Raw genomic sequence first — 20688 nt, 5'->3', positions numbered from 1 at the left:
CGGAAGAACTTAAGGGGACAAATTACAGAAACCAAATCTGGTACATTTCATGATCGGTAATTTTATATATAACTATAGTGTGCATAAGAAGCAAGCTATTATACAGTTGGAGAAGTCAAAAGGATAAAGTGAGATTTCATTGCAGAGAGGTTGAGGTAATTTGATGTTACTGTTCACTTTATAAAGTTTCAATCATGGGACTTGATGCTTTTCATAAAGCATGTTGTTGTCACAGATTTAAAATTAAATTTAGGATGATGGCCACAACTATCTATCTTCATCTACAAGTCTCATTCATGAATCCATTTCAAAAGCAGTGAATTGAATGCACTATATCTAAAACCATTGTCACTGCCATCACAAAAACCATATTTGTAGAAAGAATGAGTGCTCCTACTCCAGTTGCTATAGGCACAAGAGGCACAATTGGATCCCTTGTGAGGAAGGAAATTGAATACTTCTCCAAATTTGAGTTGGGGAACTCACAAAGGCCTCAACCACATTATGTGGACATGGTTTCTAGCAGAGGATATTCCAGTTGCAGACCTAGTTTTTGGGTGTTTCTGATGACAGGGAAGAGAAGGAAGAGAAGAGGTAGCAATGTGTTTGTCCCAAAAATGTGTTCTGTTGCAGAAGTGGTGGAGAACAGTAAGTGGAACAGGGTTCCTGGTTATGGCTACAGGATCCTCAAGGATGATATCAACAACTTTCATCTCTGAGTCAATCTCAATCTACTTTCTTGAATTGCTCTCTGCTTGTATCTTGAGTGACCCAAAACTTGAACCAAGTTAATGTTATTTTCACTTTCTGTTGCCAAATATTCTCTACATTAATATTTTCTGACTTGGAGATCAGGTTCTTGAGTTTCAAATAAAATAGAAATGTAAATTTTTCAACAAAATTTTTCTTTTAAATCTATATAAATGAGTAGATTTAAACGGAATAACTTTGACAATTATAAATGGAGGAGTGAGAATATATTTATTTAATGGAGAAAATCGTTTGGGGTTAAAGTCATAGTAAAGAGTAAAAAAATAAAAAGTTAACAATGGTTATTGTGAAAATCTGACCGTCATATTCCAATTCTAAGCGTATCTAAAACCCAAAAACTTGACCAGTGTCTTTGCGCAGCTTCACCGGAAGATGTTCCAATAATGGTTCTGTTCAGCAAGTTCCTCAGAGCAATACTCGCCGACAACACCCAAGCCCGAGCCAAAGCCCGAACCTTCCTCACCTCAATATACGCATTCCCCTGGTACGCGCCTCACCACAACAACCGCCACTCCCGCTCCCCAACCAATAACAGATTCCTCTCTCCCGGCCCAGGCCCTGGCCCAGGCCCAGGCCCTCTCTTCCTCTCTCGCCCCCCATGGAAACTCTCTCAATCCGCCACCCCTCTCTATTTGCACGAAAACGCCGTCGTTTTCCCCAAGGTCCACCCCTTCAATTTGCTTCGCTCCACTCCTCCTCTCCCTCTCCGCTTCCCTGATCCGGCTCCCTCCATTTCCACCAACCCTTCTCTTTTCCACAGCTTCGTCAATCTCCCCAATTTCATATCCTTCTCCCGATTACTTTCCGGTCCTCTTCTCGCATGGTACCTCCATTTTTTTTTTCCGTTTCTGTTTTCTTTCTCAAAACACTATTGGGTGCTTTAGTTTGGCTTTTTGTTTGTACACAGGATGATCTCCAACGAGTTCTATACTCCAGCAATTGTAGGGTTGGCACTCTCTGGGGCCACTGATTGGGTGAGTATCAACGACCAATGTTCTTTGCTTTTTAATTGCTATGCTGCAGCTGAACGTTATCGTTCACATGCTAAACGTGTTTGTCTTTATGTTGTCGTGTGATTCTAATAATTGATCGTAGCTGGATGGATACGTGGCTCGGAAGATGAAGATAGATTCCGTAGTGGGTTCCTACCTTGATCCCCTTGCTGACAAGGTAATCTCCACTCTCTTTTCCCACTTCCACTTGTGTTTTTGTTTCATCTGGCGTTCTTCTTTCGTCAATCCAGGTTCTTATTGGTTGCGTTGCTCTTGCCATGGTGCATAAAGATCTACTGCATCGTGAGTCCTTCTGCTTGCTACTTCTGTTTTTTTGTCTGTTTGTGGGTTGGTTTTTTAAACACTAGTTGGCTTAAGCATTTATGATTTTATCAGGATTAGAATAGAACTGGAAATACCATAGCATTAGGACATGACCATGGTTTTAAAAATGGGTCTGTTACTGTGAGTTTGAAAGCAATGTCAAGGATTTTAGGTGTCCGCAACAGCAATTGTGGCTTCACTGACTCTGTTTGTCCACAATTTCCTGTAATATCAACAAATGCTACCATTGCAATTTAAAACCTTGGCCTCAGTTATTTATTTAAGACAGGGATATGCACACATTTCTCTCTGAATGCCAGCTTTTGTAGATCTTTTTCTTATCATATTTCAATGTGAGGCTGACAATCAAATGCAATTTTCATTTAATTACATGTTGCATTATCTGCCATTTATGTTTCGAGAACCCAGATATTATCATATGTCTTATGTAAAACTATCGATTCTGGTTTCTCATTTTGAAGCTGGGGTTGTTAGTCTTGTTGTGTTTCGGGACGTCTTCCTTGTTGGGGGTGCAGTATTTCTAAGAGCAAATAGCTTGGGTTGGAAGGTATGTTCTCAACTTTTCCTTTTTCCTTAAGAAATTGTATAGTCATCGAGATAAAATGTTGATGTTGTGTGTTGCTCTCAGTGGAAAAGCTGGTTTGATTTTTTTAACCTTGATGGAACCGCCCGCCAAAAGGTTGAACCACTCCTTCTAAGCAAGGTAAGCTTGATGGATGTTTTGAGCTTATCATACAGTGCATGTGGTGTTAAGTGCAGACTGGTTTATGTATACTAGTTGTATCACCTGCCTGTTCTGTTACTCTCCTTGATAAATATTTAGGGTTATGATTGAGATGTACAGAGACAGAACATTTTACAATATTTGGCCTATTTCTTAACACGATCAACGAGTCCGAGCCCTTCCTTCAATTGAATCAAATGTTGGAGTTTGATTTATTAACATGATGATGATTAGTGTAAGCATATCTATACATGCAATTAGAGGAATTTGAATATTTTTTATCAACAGCTACAGGACGAAACCCTCAGCTTGTTATGGTCTCAATCAAATTACATTCCCAATTCCGCCCTTAAACCCTCAAACTTTTCTAAGCATGAGTAGCTTTAATTTCTGACTTTACAAAACCTTCACTTTAATCCCTAACTATGCAAAACTTCTCTCACTAAAATGCTTTTAGAAAGGAAAATAAAAATGCTATCTAGTAGTAGATTAGAGAAGTAAAATTATGATGGAGAGCCTGTAAAAAGTTCTCTTTTATCTTTGATACTTCTTGAGGAGGAATACAAATTTGAACAGGTGAATACAGTATTCCAATTAGCACTAGTTGCTGCTGCTCTTCTTCAACCAGAGTTTGGAACACAGGAAACTCAACCATATATTACTTATTTGAGGTAATCTTCTTGTGAGAATTTCATGTTTCCCTTTCAGCAAATCATACCAGATATGAACTCCAACTTTCTGGTGCAGCTATTTAGTGGCTTCAACAACAGTGGCAACTACTGCAGCATATGGAGCACAATACTTTAGGAGATTTACAGTAGTATCAAACTCGGTCTAGTTGAGTTTCCATTGAATGCAGAAGGATGGAGGGATCCGCAAGAACTAGGACTCATTGCACAGTTATTTATAACCATAATGCACAGGCTGTTTTCAAATATTGCCTTCTGATAAGAGTGAGCATTAGTGTTTCTTGTAGTTACTTTTTTTTTTTCCTTCTGAAATTCTGTGTTTGAGGAAAGTTTAAAAAACATTGTCATTTTAATTTCTCTGATCAAGTCACCTGAAACCCAAATTATAACCTGAACATACATTGCTACAATGCTATATAACCTGAACATAAATCGTAACAATTTGAAAAGCTTTGACAAAGTCTTAGTTGCCGAATTTGAAAAGCAAAGGTAATTGTTTTCGAAATAAGAACTATATTAAAGATAATTAAAATATTTTTCTAAAAAATAGAAGAGTGTTATAATAAACGGGATTAATGACAAATGTATAAATGGTTTGGACTAGATGAATTTAATATAATTTTAAATTCGACCTAATTAAGTATAATCGGACTGAGTTTTTTTTTTACTATAATCGAATTTAACTTCATTCAACCATAATTTTGTTGGGTCAGATAATTAATAATTCAATAGTATTTTTTTTTATGACAATGAATAAATAATCATACATAATAAAATATGTTTTATTATATAAAGTAGATGGAATTTACTGCGTTTAAAATTCGCAAATTAGTTATTACATAAATTTAATAGGATTTATAATAAAACAATTGAATTAATTAGTAACCGATTTATTTCATTTGTACTACGGAGTTTATTCTGTCTTGCAAATTTTATTCTGTCTTGCAAATTTTATCTTTAATAAGTAATTACTTTTTAAATTAAAATAATTATTTATAATAAAACATGCCAATAAAATAAATAAAATAATGCTATTATTGTACAAATTATTTATTTATTCTATTATGGCTCACAAACTAAAACAAAAAATTTTAAAGGATCAAAGTACAGGATTTGAACCCGACGTGAATCGAACACGCAACCTTCTGATCTGGAGTCAGACGCGCTACCATTGCGCCACGGATCCTTGATGTAGAAATTGATAAATAGTTGTTATAAGTATTTTTTTACACGAAAGCCTAAACCTGCGCTTTCTTCTCCTCAATTATTTATGAATGTTACATTACTAATCACTGAAAGTATAGATCATCATCTTATGTAATAGTATGAATTTGAAATTTTTATTTGGAAACACAGAATTGTCTTTTTTAAGTTACTCTTTTCATTAATCTATTATATGACCTTTCTATTGCAAGTTATATTATTGCTTTTAATTTTATTTTTTATATAAAGCAGGAGTTTCCGCTATAAATATCTATTCCTCCTGCTTCCATAGTGAATCATTTATATTTCTTCCAGTTGTTGCTTTGTTTCATCTTTTTTTTCTTCTTTTTTCTTTTTTTTTTGTCTGTTATCAACCGAATAAAACTCGAATATGGTACCAATGCAGATTAAATAAGTCTTTCTACTTACGAGGTCTAGTACAAATTCGTTTCTCAGATACTGAATTAAAATTGAGTTAATTTATGTAATTTACTTTGTTTTTGAGAATGAATAATTATGTAACATTCAACGTGAGTTAGTGACTTAAGTAATTCTCTTAAGAAAATTTTGTTTTTCTACTTTACTTTATATATTTATTTTTATAGTATAATTAAAATGATTAACTTAACTCAATTAGTTGTAGTAGTATAGTATAAATATTTATATGTTTCATTAAATATTATTATAAATATTTTAGTTGAAAATTAAAGTGTAAAAATTATGGTAATCATGAAATGGATTAACTCGCTTTGATTTGTTTTAACTAACTCGTAAAACTGACGTGCCAAATACAAAATAGACTGAATAGATCCGTTTTTTTTTCAAATTTTAAATTACAATAAAAATATTTTTAAAAAGTGCTTTCTATATTATGTTATTTTTAAAATATAAATATATAAAATTATCATAATTTAAATCATTAAAAATTATAAATTAATAAATTAAGTTTTGATTTCAATCATTAATTATAGAATAATAATTTAACATATAAATACATTTTTTTAATTTATTCTATATTAATTAAACAATGAAAATTTTTAAACTATTTATATGATTGAATATATCTTTTTATATATATATATATAATAAAATATGAAATCAAACATAATAAAAATAAAGAATAAAAAGATTTATCAAAATATTTTTATTATTATTTTTCATTATGGTTTGAGCTTCTTATAAATCGTTTTCATTTTTTATTCTCACATGTTTTCTTTTGTTTTTGAAGAGAAAAATATCTATTCTTTTGCTCTTATTTCACTTTGTTCTCTTTCATTCTAAAGGAGGAAAAGAATGATGTAATTCTTTCATCTTACTTGATTGTAAAATATTAGTTTAAAAAATTATTTAATAAGTCTCTTTTATATTCATTTTTATTTTATGAACAAAGAAGTAAAAGTATCTTACTATGTGTTTTTTTATAACCGGATTTCAATTGTGGTTCCATTATATGACTTGAGTTTCTCACGAATTGTTCTCATCACTTATTCTCACCTATTTTCTTTTGTTTCTGAAGAGAAAAAGATCTACTATTTTTGCTCTCATATGTAAGTTGTTGTCTTTCATTCTCGAAGAAATAAAGGAGAAGGTAATTCTCTCTTGTATCACATGATAGTGAAATATTAGTTTAATAATTTATTTAATGAGCTTGTATATTAATTTTTTATTTTATGAACATAGAAGAAAAAATATTGTACTGTGTGTTTTTTTATAACTAGATCTTAAGTGTGATTTGATTATCATCGAATTTTCTTTTGGTATTTACGTCTCTCAGTTTTTTATTAGATTATGAATTTTTTTTTTTAGTCTTTTTTTTAAATAGATATACAAATTCAACTATTCCATATATTCATTTGTAGTCTTATTTCTTTTTTAGTTATCGTTATACTAAATTATGTATTTATTTTTATTATATTAATGATAATAATTAAATGTATAAATTTTGAACATATTATTTTGGCTCCCCCAACAATATTGGTCAAGATCCGTCACTGCCCGCCAGCACCTTGACTGCTGGAATGCATTAATATTTTAAGTCAGTTTTTATGCAGGCGAAAATTAACTTTTTGTCACTCCTAAATATTCTCTAAAGTGTAATTGCTTTTAGAGTATTACTATTTAGGCAAAAGAAAAAAATAAAAACACACAACACACATAAGATTAGACAATTTTAGATCAAAAACTTTTCACAGTTACATATTTGTAAAAACACGAAATTTTAATTATTTATGTTTTCCATATAATTTATTATTAACTTTACACAATTCCCTAAATTATAAAAATTTATAATTCATTTTAATAATTAAATTATTAATATTTTATTAATATATATTTTATATTATAATAATATTTTATTAATTTATATTTTAGAAATATGTAATTAAAATAAAAAGAAACTAAAACAAAAAAAGAAAATAAAACAGTTAATTTAATATTTTATGAATAGTTATATTTTATATTATAATCAAATAAATAATTAAAAATTAATCAAATAAATTTAATTGAATTTTGATATTTTATAATGCATTTAATTTGGAATATTTTATTTGAAATTTCTAGTATATATATATATTTTTTATTTTAAGTTATATTTAAAAAAAATATCACATTATTTTAAAAAATATATTTTCAAAATTATTATAAAAATATATTTTTTCTAAGCCCTAAACACATGTACCAAAAACCAATATCAAATATCAAAGGATAATGATATTTTGACTCATTTTTTTTTTATCTACCACTCCAATCATCCTTAGATCATCACATTACACTACTACAAAAATTAAAATAAATAATCTAAAGGTGAATGGAGTTGTGTGTTAAAATTATATCGTTATCTAATATTAAATTACTCTTTCGTTAAGAAAATGACTAAAATACTATTTTCGTCCTTTAATTTAAGATAAAATAAATTAAAATAATAATTATATTTATATTTATATCCAACAACAACGTTGTATGATGTACCAGATTTGATCTCTTCGAAAGGAGACTCAAAAGATAAAATAACAATATTTTGTTTTTTTGTCAGCATTAATATTTTGTGTATGTGTTCATTTGTACTTAGATCTTTCCTTCTATCATTCTCTTCGGAAAAGTGCTGCTTTTAAAAAGGAAAACATAATGATAACTACACACAATAATATACGCTTTTAAATCTTCTGAACATAATGACCATATGTTGTGATGGCAAGATATTATTATTAGTTGGACAATATTATTGAAAATATTCTAACAAAGAACATAGTAAAATAATATTAGTTTGGTTAATTCTGATATCTCTTTGTTTTACTTGGTTGTATTTTTTAACAATTATCCTTAATATTCATTATGCTAGTTTCATTTTTACACTTTTATTTTTTCCTGTTTTAGTCTATCGTAAAAAAATGTATTCATTTTGTATCAATATCAATATAAATTTATTAGCCACAAGATATATAAACTACGCGTTTTAGTTTGTTTGGTCATTAAAAGAATAAATAATGGCTTTTGGTTTATGAATTTAAATTTTTCTAAAGTATTTTAAAGTAAATAGTTTTTGTTGGACAGAAAGTTTGTCCGAAAATAATGCATCATTAAGGAAAAAATATTTTGTACTTTTTTGTTTTTATCTTGATTTTCTCTTAATAGGTTTATCGAGAGTAAATGATGCAAGTTTTTTTAGCTATATATTCACCACATCAACTCGTTGCTGACGGTGATCTTCCCACAAACAAGAATGATTCTTCAACACCAAAAAATTATTTTTTTTCTAATGTATCATATTAAGATGTAACCATAGCATACAAAGAAACAAAATCTACCTAAACATTTTATTGAAAAAACACGTCTTCAATTAATAATATTATCGTATTTATTTTTAAGAATCACCCTATTAATAAAAAAATTAAAATAAAACAAAAACATAAAAAAAATGAAATATAAACTAAAATATATTAAATCAGGACAAAAAAATACCATAAACTTAGAATTTATTATATAATCCTTGATATTTACTCTTTAATTTATTATAAATTATAAATTATACAAGACTTTTCGATTAGAATCTATTATATAATCATTGATATTCACTCTTTAACTTATTATAATTTATAAATTATACGAGACTAATTACTATCAAAATTAAAATTGAAATAAAAAAAGTCAATACTATCATAATTTTCATTTACCGAGTCAAACATCTATAGACAGAAAGAAGGAAGATTGGTTCTTAATAATATTAAATTTTATTCAAGGTGTCTTTATTTATATATATATATATATATATATATATATATATATATATATATATATATATATATAAATATATGATGGCTCATAAAAAAATAATTCTTGTCACATGTGATGACATAGAAAAAGACTAAGCCATTACTCACATCAATTTATTCTCTTTTAATATTGTAAAGGGAACATAATATGAAAGAAAAAGAATAAATTATATAAAATCTGTATAAAAAATATATAAAGTAAATATAAATTAATCTTAACCTAATTTGAGTTGTAGTCTTGAAGTCCTAGTCATTGGGACATGGAAGTGAGAGAAAAGATTCTTGATACATCTCCACATGAAGATGCGCTGAAACATCTTGATAAGATAGCATCTCCTTCAGCTGACCCTTGTTATTAAATTTGAACAATCCACACAAATCGTTTCCAACAATATCACCATCTTTTGTTACGCAAACTGGGAAGAAGAATTTCTGTGGAACATGATCAACAAGAGACACGGCAATGCTCTTGCTCCAAGAACATTCTACTCTGTATTCTTTCATCACCCATATGTCTATTGAAAGCTTGCTGTTTGTATAAACATTCAGACTCAGCAATCCTTCAATTTCACTCAAAACTCTCATTTCATCCATGCCATCCCCAAAAACAATTGGCGAAGCTATCTCAAAAAACTTCCTCTTTGCCACATCAAACGCAAGGATAAACCCAACAATTATCTCTTCCTTCAAACAACTACTCAACCAATGAATAACATGGTTCACAACTCTGCATGGCGTATCATAATCCTGAGAGTATGTGAAAAACAAATCGGTAGATTCATTTTCCATCCACTTGTTAGCTCTGATCGAGAAAACCTTCGCATGTGTTTGAAGGTAAATAGTAATGCTTGCGAAAAGTTGAATCACCAAGTAGTCATCGGTTAATGGATCATACCCCAAACCTTGAAACAACAGATTACGAGAGAGCTCTTTGTTGGAATCAATGGGTGGCCGACAAACTTTTTTGTGGAAACCTGTGCGTGGATTCCACAGGCACAGATGCTCCAAACAATCCAAAAGTACAAATCCTCGACAACAACCTCCAAATTTAAAAATTCCAGGCTGAAAAACTTCACCTGGTACTTCGAATTCAAAGTAACTATAAGAATCACGGTTTAGGGGCGCATTGAAGTCTATGGATGGGACTGTAAGATCCAAAACCCTAATTGAAATGATCAAAAGTTTCTCTGTTGGAGAAGATCGATCAAAATACAAATTTCTAAAGCGAGAATCAGAGATCAAAGATAGCCACGACTTACTCAAGCTTTTGAATCGAACAACAGACTTCACATTCAACTTCAACAAGATCTCCATGATCACGTCCTGTGGCAGAAGTACCACCGATTTACTTTTCTTCACTTCTCCGTCGGAGTGTTTCTTCATTTTGTGTTCTTGTTGGTTTCTTTGTTACACGATCAATCCTAGTTTGTTTTACTCTTACGATAATTGAGAAGAAAAAGAAAGTGAAAGCTATGAAGAATACTGATGCTATAATAATCTGTTATCCAATTTTGTTATATCTAACAAATTTATAAAATATCTCTAATATATTTACTATTAATATCTTATAATTTAATATCTTATGATGTCTGCAGTTAGGATTATTGTAATAATTGAGAAGAATAACAAAATAAAAAATGTTGAGAATTAAAGAGTGTACAAGCCCCAAGATGTTATATTTAATATCTTATAGGAATTTGAGTATCTTGAAAGTATCGTAACATATTTAATATATCTCTATTCATTAGAAAACTCATAAATATAAGTTATTGAAAAAGTAGGATAATTACTTTATTCTCATATATTTATTTATATTTTTTATGAACTTAAAGACTAGAAAGTATTTATATGTAGATATTTTTCTTTGATGATTCAAAGTTTGATTATAAGTCTCATAGACTGATCGACTAAATTTAATAAGAACAAATATAAAACAGAAAATATCAATATCGTGTTATTTATAAATATTTTTTTTTTTGGATTGTGATTAATCTTTTTACTTGCCTAAGATGGTATATTTTAAAATTTTGTCTAAAAACCAATGATTTTAAACTGGTATCCTGACATTTCGTACGTCCTTTTCCATGTGTTTAGTTTGTTATGGTAAATATAAGTCCCTTTTTCAGTGTTATAAAGTTTTGGGCCTGGCCTTTTCGGAGGCCCAAGGCCAGTCCTTCAATAGGACCCCTATACCCCTTTTCAGCTCATTCTGTACCTTGTCTCCTTTACAGAAGCAGGTTCCCCTCCCTCAAACACTTTGTTCTTCAGCAAGGTTCTCTGCTAGGGCTCTCCATCCTCACGTCTCCGAGCTAGCAAAACTCCCTCTTTTTTCAGGTAAGCTGAGCTTTAGAGCTCCTGGTCCGTTCCTTCTCCTCTTCACTTTGTTTAAAACACGTGGGTCAAGTTGGGGTTAAGTTTCTTAACTTCGTTTTGGGCCTCTTTTTCCACGTTTCAGCTCATTCCTGGAGTTGTGGTACTACATAGTTAGGGTCTGGTTGCTTTTGGTGCTCAAACAGAGGTAAGGGAAGCTAGATTTAACCGTTCAACGCTGTTTTTAGGTGTCTTTTTGGTTTGTTGCATGTTTATAAGCTTGAGAAGTATGTGTAATCGACTGAAACTGGGTGCATGTGTTTTTGGGTGTTGGATTGAACTGTTACTCTGCTGCATGTGTGTGGATAGTGGCAAGAACTGTCAATCTCGCCCAGGCGAGCTCGTCTCACCTAGGCGAGAGCGTCTGAGACTCACTCAGGTTCTACTCGAGCAACTCGTCCAGGCGAAAGGCCCTTGTCTTTGAGCGATGCGTTGTCTCGCTCAGGCGAGAGTACCTCGCCCAAGCGAGTTCTCGAAGGAGAAGCTGGTGTGCTCTGTTCGCAGCCTCGTCCAGGCGAGGTGTTTTATTTTTGGGCGAAGGACGGTCTCGCCCAGGCGAGCTGGTCTCGCCCAAGCGAGATGCTCGCAGAGTGCCACTATTTCAGGCCTCGCCTAGGCGAGAAGGCCTAGCCTAAGCAAGACAGTTGCTGCAACTTAGGCGAGGACTTCTAGCTTGGGCGAGAATCGTGTAGATTTATGTGTTACATCTCTATCTACGTTGTGTGTGGCTATTTACCTCGAACATGTATGATTATGGTGTAACTGTATGAGTTATATGCACTGGGATTGGTATGTTTGGTATGAGTAATGACATGGAATTCTTACGTTATGGTTGGGTGAAATGAGAATTTAATGTATGAGATGGAATTGGTGGTTGGGATATGATAAACATGAAATTTGTATGTGATAGACGTAATTCCACGAGTCTCGTGGGGAGATCTCATGGTGGTGTGTAGTGTATATATTAAGATATGAATTCAAGTAAGGATTGCATCCCGAAGCTCTAAAGGGTCAGTGAGTCTCAAGTCGAGCAAACTTACCCAAGTGGTGAGAGTAGCGGGAGGCCCTAGTCTCTGGCAGGATAATGGCCTTAGACGCTTAAAGGCTAACCTTGTGCGTGGTAGGGTGAAACCCATTGGCAATGGCTCTGCAGAGCAGTAGAGGCCACCACAAGTGCAAGCGTCCAATGAATCCGATCTTAGTATATGTATTCGGATAATTGAGTCATAGTGTCTTGCTTGTTTGCCATAACATGACTTTGTGTCTCTGTGTGTATGCCTGGGAATGCTTATGTACTTGTTCTTCTATATCATGATAAGTTTCAAATTGCACTAGCTTACCCCTGCATTTTTGTGTTTGTTTTTGTTATGTTTTCTCTTTTGCGATGATCACCTTCTGGTGGGAGCAGATGAGAGGGATGTTCGAGATGGATCCGGGGGACGTAGCGGTGCGGCCTAGTTTTTCTTGTCTTGATGACCTTAGGGGCAGTTTCATGGCCATGGGGCCTTTTGTAATGGTTGTCCGGTGGTAACTCCTTTTGCTAAACTGTTGAATTCTGTTAGTTTTCTCTTTGGTTGTGGCATGGTTGCATGCCTAGTTTTTTTTCCTTTCGAAGTACTTTTGGGATGACTGTAATAGTTACCTTTCGTACGTTACATGTTTATCTGATTGGTTCTCGTTATCAAAATTTTGTGATGCTTTATTTGGTAGATTAATCTATTAAAAATGGGATGTCACAGTAAAGAATCTTTTCCACATTTTTATAAGAAAAAAAACTTAAATAATAAAAAAAGGATTTGAAATACAAAATTTAAAAATATAAGAAGTACTTTATTGTTCGTTGGTTATAGGTAGTTTTATTTTATATAACAATTTTATAAATATTTAAAAATATAAAAAACAATATATATTATGTTAAATTTATAATTTTTAGTTTTAATAAAGATAAATGATAGCATAAGTTTAACTATATCACAAATAAATATTTGTGTGTGTGGTTATATATCATCTTAGGCAATAATGAAATTCATTCATAGTTTAAAGAAGAGGAATGAGGAAAAATGATATATATTTTAGCCGATATAAAATATAAATTTAATTTCAGGTAAGTTAAATTCTATATTATAAAAAATGTATATACTTTAATTTCAAAGTTATGACATTAACACGTTGGTCCCTCCATTTGAAAGAATGAAGGAAACTTAAGTACTCGCTTATTTACATTATCACATAGGAGTTTCAATTTCAATTAACATCATCATTTACTAATTTCACATACATATTTGAGATGATTCTTTTTGTTTGTTCTTTTTAACTTTTTTTTCTTTGTTGTTGGGATATGTGTAAGAAGATAAGATTATTTAAAAACTTAGTTACAAGTTAATGAATATTGATAAATAATGTTCTTCAATAAGAAATAAATAAAGGTAATCTCACTAGGTTGTTATCACTATTGTTGATAATTTCACTAATAAAAGAACTTAAATATAAAACAATACATTATTTAAAAACCTATTTACCTTATTTAAGGAGCTATCAATAAATGCCTCAGTCTTTTAGAGTCCAAAACGAATATTTACCCAAAAAAAAGAAAAAAAAAAGTGGAGATATTTGTTGGTGTTATGATAAATAGGAGAGAAAAAAAAAGGTTAGTTATTTGTTTAAAAATAATAAGCGTATTCGAAGAATGACCATGCTAATTAAAATAATAAAAATATAATGTTATGACGTATTTAATATTTATTATATATGGTATAATCGCATAATTATATCATTTATTGGATAAGATTTTTTTTAACTAATTTTCTTTGAAATTTAGAAATTAAAATGAATAAGTTCTAAATTTCATAAGCTAAAAATATTATTAAACAGTTCTTTTATCTTAAGGTTTTTAGACAGAAATTAAATTTAGTATCAAAATTAACAACAAAAATCTAGAGTTCTTTGTTTCCCATTTGTTATCATTTGCGCACAAGGATGATAGACCCCCAACAACCTCTCCTGAGGTTTCTTTATAATTAATTATTTGTTAACCATTTTTTAGTTACACAAAAGGTATTTGATTAATTGTAGATTTAATAGTATTATATATATATATATATAATATAAATGAGATATTTTCTTTTTTTTTCATATTTTATTATTTTAATTTTAATTTTAATTATTATTTTAAAATATAATTATTTTATAAATAATTTATCTTTAACAGTTATTTTATTATTTTTTTAAATATTTTATTTTTTTAATTTTATATTTAACAATCATTTTAAAAATTAATTATATATTTTTATTGATTTTAATTTAAATTTTTATAAAATTACAAATATAAAGTAGCGCCTATAATTTCATTAGTATTTATAATAATTATTCAATATTTAATTATTTATATTTTAAAAAGATGCTCTTTCAATTAAATCAACAACATAAATTCCATACTGAAAATGAGCAGAAACAAAATAGAAATAATAACTATGACATTTTTCTGATATAAAAGATCACACTACATTAGATTAAAAAAAAAACATATAACAGAAAAAATACTATTAAATCTTTTAAAATATCATTCACGTAAAGGAAATTTCTTTGAAAAAAATAATATTATTTTGTCTCCAAATTATTGCATTCCCATTGGCACTACACGTCGCCACTTTTCATTTTCTTTTTTACAAAATAGATAAATTTATTTTTTCCATAACCATTTTACTCCTACAAATGATATTAAACAACTTTTTTAACAAAACAAAAAAAAAACATTTGATTGCGGGACCGGGGTTTGCTTCTTTAGGTTAATCATTTTTTGAAATATGAGATAAATATGATACTCGTTTATGTATGCACGTACATTTTTCATGAAATTGGAAACCCATTTTTGAAACTGTTAATACTAAAAAAACTAAAAGGGATTTACATAATTTGAGAAACTAAAAATATATTTAAATTGTTATTTTTTTCTTCAACTTTACTGTACACAATGTAAACTAAATTTTACTGAAAAAAAAAGTCAATAAATATATAAAAATTAAAGATTAAATGTATATCTATAATAATATAATAATATATACAGACAATTATTTATTTTACATAAAGAACTTATAAATTAAAAGGCTTAAATAATTTGGGCGGTACAGTGATGCAGTGTCACCAACTACCACGAGTGTGGGAGTGAGGTTGAAGAAGCTTAGTTGAGAGTTACGAGAGAGAAAGAGAGAGCGCGCGAAAAGTGTTGTTTTCATGAGTAATCAGTGAAAGAGGCCCACACACACACCATTCCGTTGAAGACTGTCTGGTAAACTACCTATTATCTCTGTCTTGACCACACTTTCACTCACCCTTCAGCGCCGGCAAAATGAGGAACCTGCTACTCACCTTGCCGCCCATGGAGATTGCTCCTCTCTTCACCGTCGCAACGTGGTGGGACCAAATCAACGCTTCCACGCGCTGGCAGAATGCTGTTTTCTTCTTCCTTTGCGCTGCTTATGCTCTCGTCGCTTCTATCGCTTTAGTACATTCCTTATCCTCTTCTCCTTCTTCGACTCTTTTTTATTTGATCCACTGAAATTCCAATTACTATACTGTTGTAGCTGTTTTTGTTTTATTCTGCTCTGCACTGTTGTTGATTGTTGATTATGCAGGCTCAATTGGTGAGAATTGAAGTTAGAGTGCCTGAGTATGGTTGGACGACGCAGAAAATTTTTCATCTCATGAACTTCGTTGTCAACGGAGGTCATCTCACAATCCTAGCTCGTTTCAGTTTTAGTTTTATCTGACTACAGTTGCTTAGGTGCTATTTGAGTACTTATTCCGTCATAATTGGAGTTTTATCTTCATAATTAGCGTGAACTTTTTATTCAAATCCCTATTTGTGGGTTAACGAGATAAGCCGCGAGTTTTCTTTTTAGGATTGTTTCGCGTTTGTTTTCTTTTGACATCTGTTTATTTCCTTTTGTTTTTGGCTTTTTGAATTTGCAGTGCGAGCAGTGGTGTTTGGATTGCACAAGTTAGTTTTTCTTTTGCAGCCTAAGGTCTGTGTTTCACCGTGTGATGTTTGGATAATGATTGCAAGGCTGGTATGCTGACGTAGATTTGCTGTTTATTCCCTAGGTGTTGATTTTGGTACTGTTGGATCTGCCTGGATTGCTTTTTTTCTCAACATATACGCTTCTAGTCCTTTTCTGGGCAGAAATTTATCACCAGGCAAGCCAAAGTTCTCTTTATTTTTTTGAAGCTATTTAACTGTCATGAATGAATACCCCTTTATTGAATTAAATAGACCTCGATTTTTTTTTTTAAAATAAAAAGATTATCAGTTTTTGCATGATCAAGGAAATTCTTTTTGTTCAAAAGGGAAATTCTAATTTTATTCCAATTACTGAGCAGGCAAGGGGTTTACCAACTGATAAGCTAAAGATTGTATATATTTCAGTAAATGCCGCCCTATATATTATCCAGGTATCCATCTCATTTTCTGGTCTACACTATTATTTATTTATGGTGGTATGTTGGTGCTCAGCAGTCATACTAACAGATTGGATCAAAGCAAAATGACATCTCCCCTACACCTGCAATATAGTTGCACTTTCACTTGAACTGCTTATCTTCTGTCTGAACTTGAAACACTTCACTGCTTTTCTTCCTGTGTATTCCGTCTTTTTTATATGGAAAATATCTCTTTATTTTGGTTTCTAATGTCACATGATGTGGATCAGACACCATCATGCTGCATCTTTTCATTTTATTACCTGTTATGGTATCAAAATTTGGGCACTCACCTCCACCCACTTTACTGGAACAGAATTGTGGTGATACCTACTGTCAAGTATGGGACATTTTATATAGATTGACATCATCTGGTTTCTAGAAATATCATGGCATATGAATTCCCAGGAGACATTTTTTCACGTGTTCAACCATAACTTATTTGATTTGGAAATTATTGACTCCAGAAAGGCAATCATTTTTGTGCATTAGTGATGGTTTACTATCTCTAGTTTATACAAGATGCATGTTGTGCAAAGCCTAAATGTTTCAAAACAAACAGGAGTACTTTCTTTGATAGTCGATGTCAAAAATCACAATACTAGTTTGCCTTTGGATTTTAGGTTTGCATTTGGATATACCTCTGGATAGATGATAACAGTGCCGTGGAGTTTATTGGAGAGATATTTATTGCAGGTTAGCTTTCTAATCGAAGGTTGATAATGTTATTATGTTTCACACCCACTTGCGAGTGAGTTTTGCCACCTTAGAATAAACATTGCTATATGTGTATACACTTTTAAAAAATGTTTCCCCCTTTTTTGTCAGTTGTATCATTTATGGCTGCTCTAGGCTTCTTGATATACGGAGGAAGGTGAAGCTTTTGCATTTTGTCTCTTGTCAATTAATACCTCTGAGGTCTTTGTTTCATTCACTGACTACTCACTACTCATTACTCGCTAGATTATTTTTTATGCTGAGGCGCTTCCCAATCGAATCTAAAGGAAGAAGGAAGAAACTTAATGAGGTATAAGCATTTTCTTTCGAGTGTGTCTATTTGGTAGTAGTATTATTCGTATGTCTTTGTGCAAATCATGTCGTGTCATCACACTACTGAAAGTCTCATTTGAGACACAATTTACTCCCCTCCTTTATTTTCTGAAAAATGGGTATTATTTATAATGTATACAGGTTCCCTGGGATATCTTAGTATATTGCCAATTTGGTCCATGGCCGGTATTTCAATAGAAAATGATTGCCTGCTTCTGTTGTCTCTTCATTTATATTTTTTTAATACATAGATCTTCCAAACACACACACCAGAGACAAAGGTTTTGGCAATGGGCATGGGAGAGTATTTGCATGGGTTAGTTATTTGAATTGTTTCTTTTATAGGAGAAAGGGATTTTCTTGAACTTGCAACATCTAAACAAAACAGTAGTAATGAATAAGAGCTCTTAAATGTTCTCTAAGTGTTTCAATGTATAGGTTTTGTTCCATCGATTGCTTTTCCTATTTAAATCACAACAAATCAATATACTATCCATTTTAGCCACAGACAATTTTATTTATTAACATTATCGTCAACGGTCTATAGTTTAAACAATAAGGTTATGTTCTGTAAGTACCCTTTTGAATTAGATTTAGTTTTCATCATTTTTGGAAATGAGAATAACCCCTTCTGACCTTCTGATATTCGAAAAATATAACGATGAAATTGAAAAAAATTAAAACTGCCCATATCAATATTACTTGTATTTATCTAAAATGGAATGGGTTTTGCAGGTTGGATCCGTCACAGCCATCTGTTTCACCTGTTTTCTGATAAGATGTGTTATGGTAATTTCTGCCTTTATTGTTTTAGTAATCTTTAGTATTCAAATAAGCATTTTCATAAGGATGTCCAATAAATATGTCAATGTAGAATTTTTAATCCTTATCTGCTTGTCTTCACATTATCATTTGTTATCGTTTTACACCATTAGTATGGTAGTCTTCTTTTCCTGTCTGCTTGCACCATTAGTCAGGGAGGTTACCATCAGACACAAAAGATGTGAACGTTTCTACAAACTTTTAGTGCTGCTGTAGACATTTGATACATTCTATTTTTTGTCATATTTGAGTTTCTCGATAGTTATAGTACATCTATATATAAGGATTTTACTGTGTACTTATTTTGTTTACCATTTAAGTATGCTTCATAATACTTTTTGATGTATATTTCTCGGAGATATAATATTTTTTCTTTTTTTTGACAATGAGAATGGACAACTACGAATAATGTCCAATGTGTGATCACACTTTGATGTGCATGCAGGGTTTTCTGTCTGCATTTGATTCAGATGCATCTCTTGATGTTTTGGATCATCCTCTCCTGGATTTGATCTATTACATGGTATGCTCTGCTTAATTATTCTTTTTGGTTATGGTTACTTGAAGTTCAATCTGTCGTTTTCTTGGCATTTGGAATTTACTTTTCACTTTTCAAAATGCAGCTGGTTGAGATCCTACCTTCAACTCTGGTCCTCTACATCCTGCGCAAATTGCCCCCAAAGAGAATATCAGCCCAATATCATCCTATCCGTTGATTGTTGTTCATAGCGAATCCTAATTTATTAATTTACCTGCCCATTGTTTATGATTTAATTGAATGGTTCTTGGTTAGATAGATAATTTTAAGTTCATCAGGAACAACAGATAAAGAAAAAGATCCAGAAAAAGTCACATGGCAGTAATTCTTATGGGGGTGATTCTCAGCAGGTTTTGTAAGGTGTACATGCAATAACAAGTCTCAAGAGCTTGAGTTATTTTCTGCAGTTAGTCAAAAGAGAAAAACGGTGGGAGAGGGGAATTTTCATGTAATCTTGATGTTGAAGTGTTTCAGGCACGTCTTGTGAATCATACATCTATTTACTCCAACATTTTGTACAATTTTGAGTGTCTTAATTTGGATTGTTTATTTGTTAGATATGCTTCAATCGAACAAAATGAGTATTGACTCTGAATGAATTACATGAAGGGTGTCGCCTCGATTCTTTAGTTGATTTTATGCATAAGATGGTGTCATAACAACAGATTTCACATTATTATCTAATATATGATAAAATTGTTACTTTTATTATAACAATAATAATTAATATTGTTGCTCTACAAATCACGTTCAAGCTAACTTGTAATTGGTTAATAATACATGAAAAATCATAGGTTAAAAAAATAAGTCAGCTCAAGTTCAGTCTATATGACAAAAGAGCATTTAAAGGTAACTTGATATGAGAGAAGTATTAGTCTTTTTATGTCAGCAGATTATGGTGGTTAGGAATAATGAATTTCAGAAATAATGATTCTTACTAACGAGTAATATCAGTTTAGTTTATTATAAATACTTCTGAAAAATATTTATATAATTTTTTTAGGAAAGTTAAAAAGTAATGTTATGTTTTTCTTATATATTTTAATTATTCAATTATTTTTAATTTTGGAATGATATTTTTAGAAGTGTAGATTTTAAGTGTTATATGTTTTAAAAAATTTGTCAAATTTATGTCATATAATGCATTGAATGAACTTAGTTTCCTAATAGAGATTTAATATAAAGATTGAATATTACCAACAATTTGAATTGTTAATTTATTGTCTTTTATTTAAAAAAAAAAAGGAGGAATAATGACCATCACTATATCAAGTGTGGGATGATTCAATAAGACATAATCAGAGGTTCTTATTAGGAGAGATTAAAAAGTTTTAGTACATTAAGATAGAAATAAACAAGAGAAAACAATTCTAATGCACATTTGAGTTATTGTAAATGAAATCTAAAACTAATGAATACTAATGTTTTTAAATAATATGCA

The 20688-nt window shown here is 31.0% G+C and overlaps 3 protein-coding genes and 1 non-coding gene across 4 annotated transcripts; 2 read left to right on the top strand and 2 right to left on the bottom strand.

Moving 5' to 3' along the window:
- The first annotated feature begins 270 nt into the window (after window positions 1–270).
- Window positions 271–3874, top strand: LOC114174922 (cardiolipin synthase (CMP-forming), mitochondrial). Its single transcript, XM_028059654.1, has 9 exons — window positions 271–648; window positions 1132–1594; window positions 1679–1745; window positions 1867–1941; window positions 2015–2066; window positions 2570–2655; window positions 2737–2811; window positions 3409–3503; window positions 3580–3874. Exons 1-9 carry the CDS (start codon window positions 384–386, stop codon window positions 3668–3670), a joined length of 1269 nt encoding a protein of 422 aa, XP_027915455.1. The 5' UTR covers window positions 271–383; the 3' UTR covers window positions 3671–3874.
- A 761-nt stretch (window positions 3875–4635) lies between these two features.
- Window positions 4636–4707, bottom strand: TRNAW-CCA. Its single transcript has one exon. It is a non-coding gene; the product is annotated as a tRNA-Trp (tRNA).
- Window positions 4708–9238: 4531 nt separating this feature from the next.
- Window positions 9239–10375, bottom strand: LOC114175583 (F-box/kelch-repeat protein At3g23880-like). Its single transcript, XM_028060338.1, has one exon. It carries the CDS (start codon window positions 10373–10375, stop codon window positions 9239–9241), a length of 1137 nt encoding a protein of 378 aa, XP_027916139.1.
- Window positions 10376–15492: 5117 nt separating this feature from the next.
- On the top strand, window positions 15493–19890 carry LOC114176696 (tobamovirus multiplication protein 1). The gene is made up of 11 exons (XM_028061815.1): window positions 15493–15863; window positions 15994–16084; window positions 16331–16383; window positions 16463–16555; window positions 16739–16810; window positions 17461–17533; window positions 17666–17711; window positions 17801–17864; window positions 18623–18676; window positions 19155–19232; window positions 19333–19890. Exons 1-11 carry the CDS (start codon window positions 15708–15710, stop codon window positions 19423–19425), a joined length of 873 nt encoding a protein of 290 aa, XP_027917616.1. The 5' UTR covers window positions 15493–15707; the 3' UTR covers window positions 19426–19890.
- The last annotated feature ends 798 nt before the right edge of the window (window positions 19891–20688 follow it).

Source organism: Vigna unguiculata, chromosome 3, assembly GCF_004118075.2.
Source record: "Vigna unguiculata cultivar IT97K-499-35 chromosome 3, ASM411807v1, whole genome shotgun sequence".
Classification (NCBI taxonomy): Eukaryota; Viridiplantae; Streptophyta; class Magnoliopsida; order Fabales; family Fabaceae; genus Vigna; species Vigna unguiculata.
Note: the sequence above shows the minus strand (reverse complement) of the source record. Positions and strands in the feature narration are given on the sequence as shown.

Coding starts and splice junctions, on each gene's coding strand:
- LOC114176696 (XM_028061815.1), top strand. CDS start 15,708: ATGAGGAACCTGCTACTCACCTTGCCGCCCATGGAGATTGCTCCTCTC. Junction 16,384..16,462: donor TTTTTCTTTTGCAGCCTAAG/GTCTGTGTTTCA, acceptor TTTATTCCCTAG/GTGTTGATTTTGGTACTGTT. Junction 18,677..19,154: donor TTCTGATAAGATGTGTTATG/GTAATTTCTGCC, acceptor ATGTGCATGCAG/GGTTTTCTGTCTGCATTTGA.
- LOC114174922 (XM_028059654.1), top strand. CDS start 384: ATGAGTGCTCCTACTCCAGTTGCTATAGGCACAAGAGGCACAATTGGA. Junction 649..1,131: donor TGCAGAAGTGGTGGAGAACA/GTAAGTGGAACA, acceptor GTCTTTGCGCAG/CTTCACCGGAAGATGTTCCA. Junction 1,942..2,014: donor TTGATCCCCTTGCTGACAAG/GTAATCTCCACT, acceptor TCGTCAATCCAG/GTTCTTATTGGTTGCGTTGC.
- LOC114175583 (XM_028060338.1), bottom strand. CDS start 10,375: ATGAAGAAACACTCCGACGGAGAAGTGAAGAAAAGTAAATCGGTGGTA.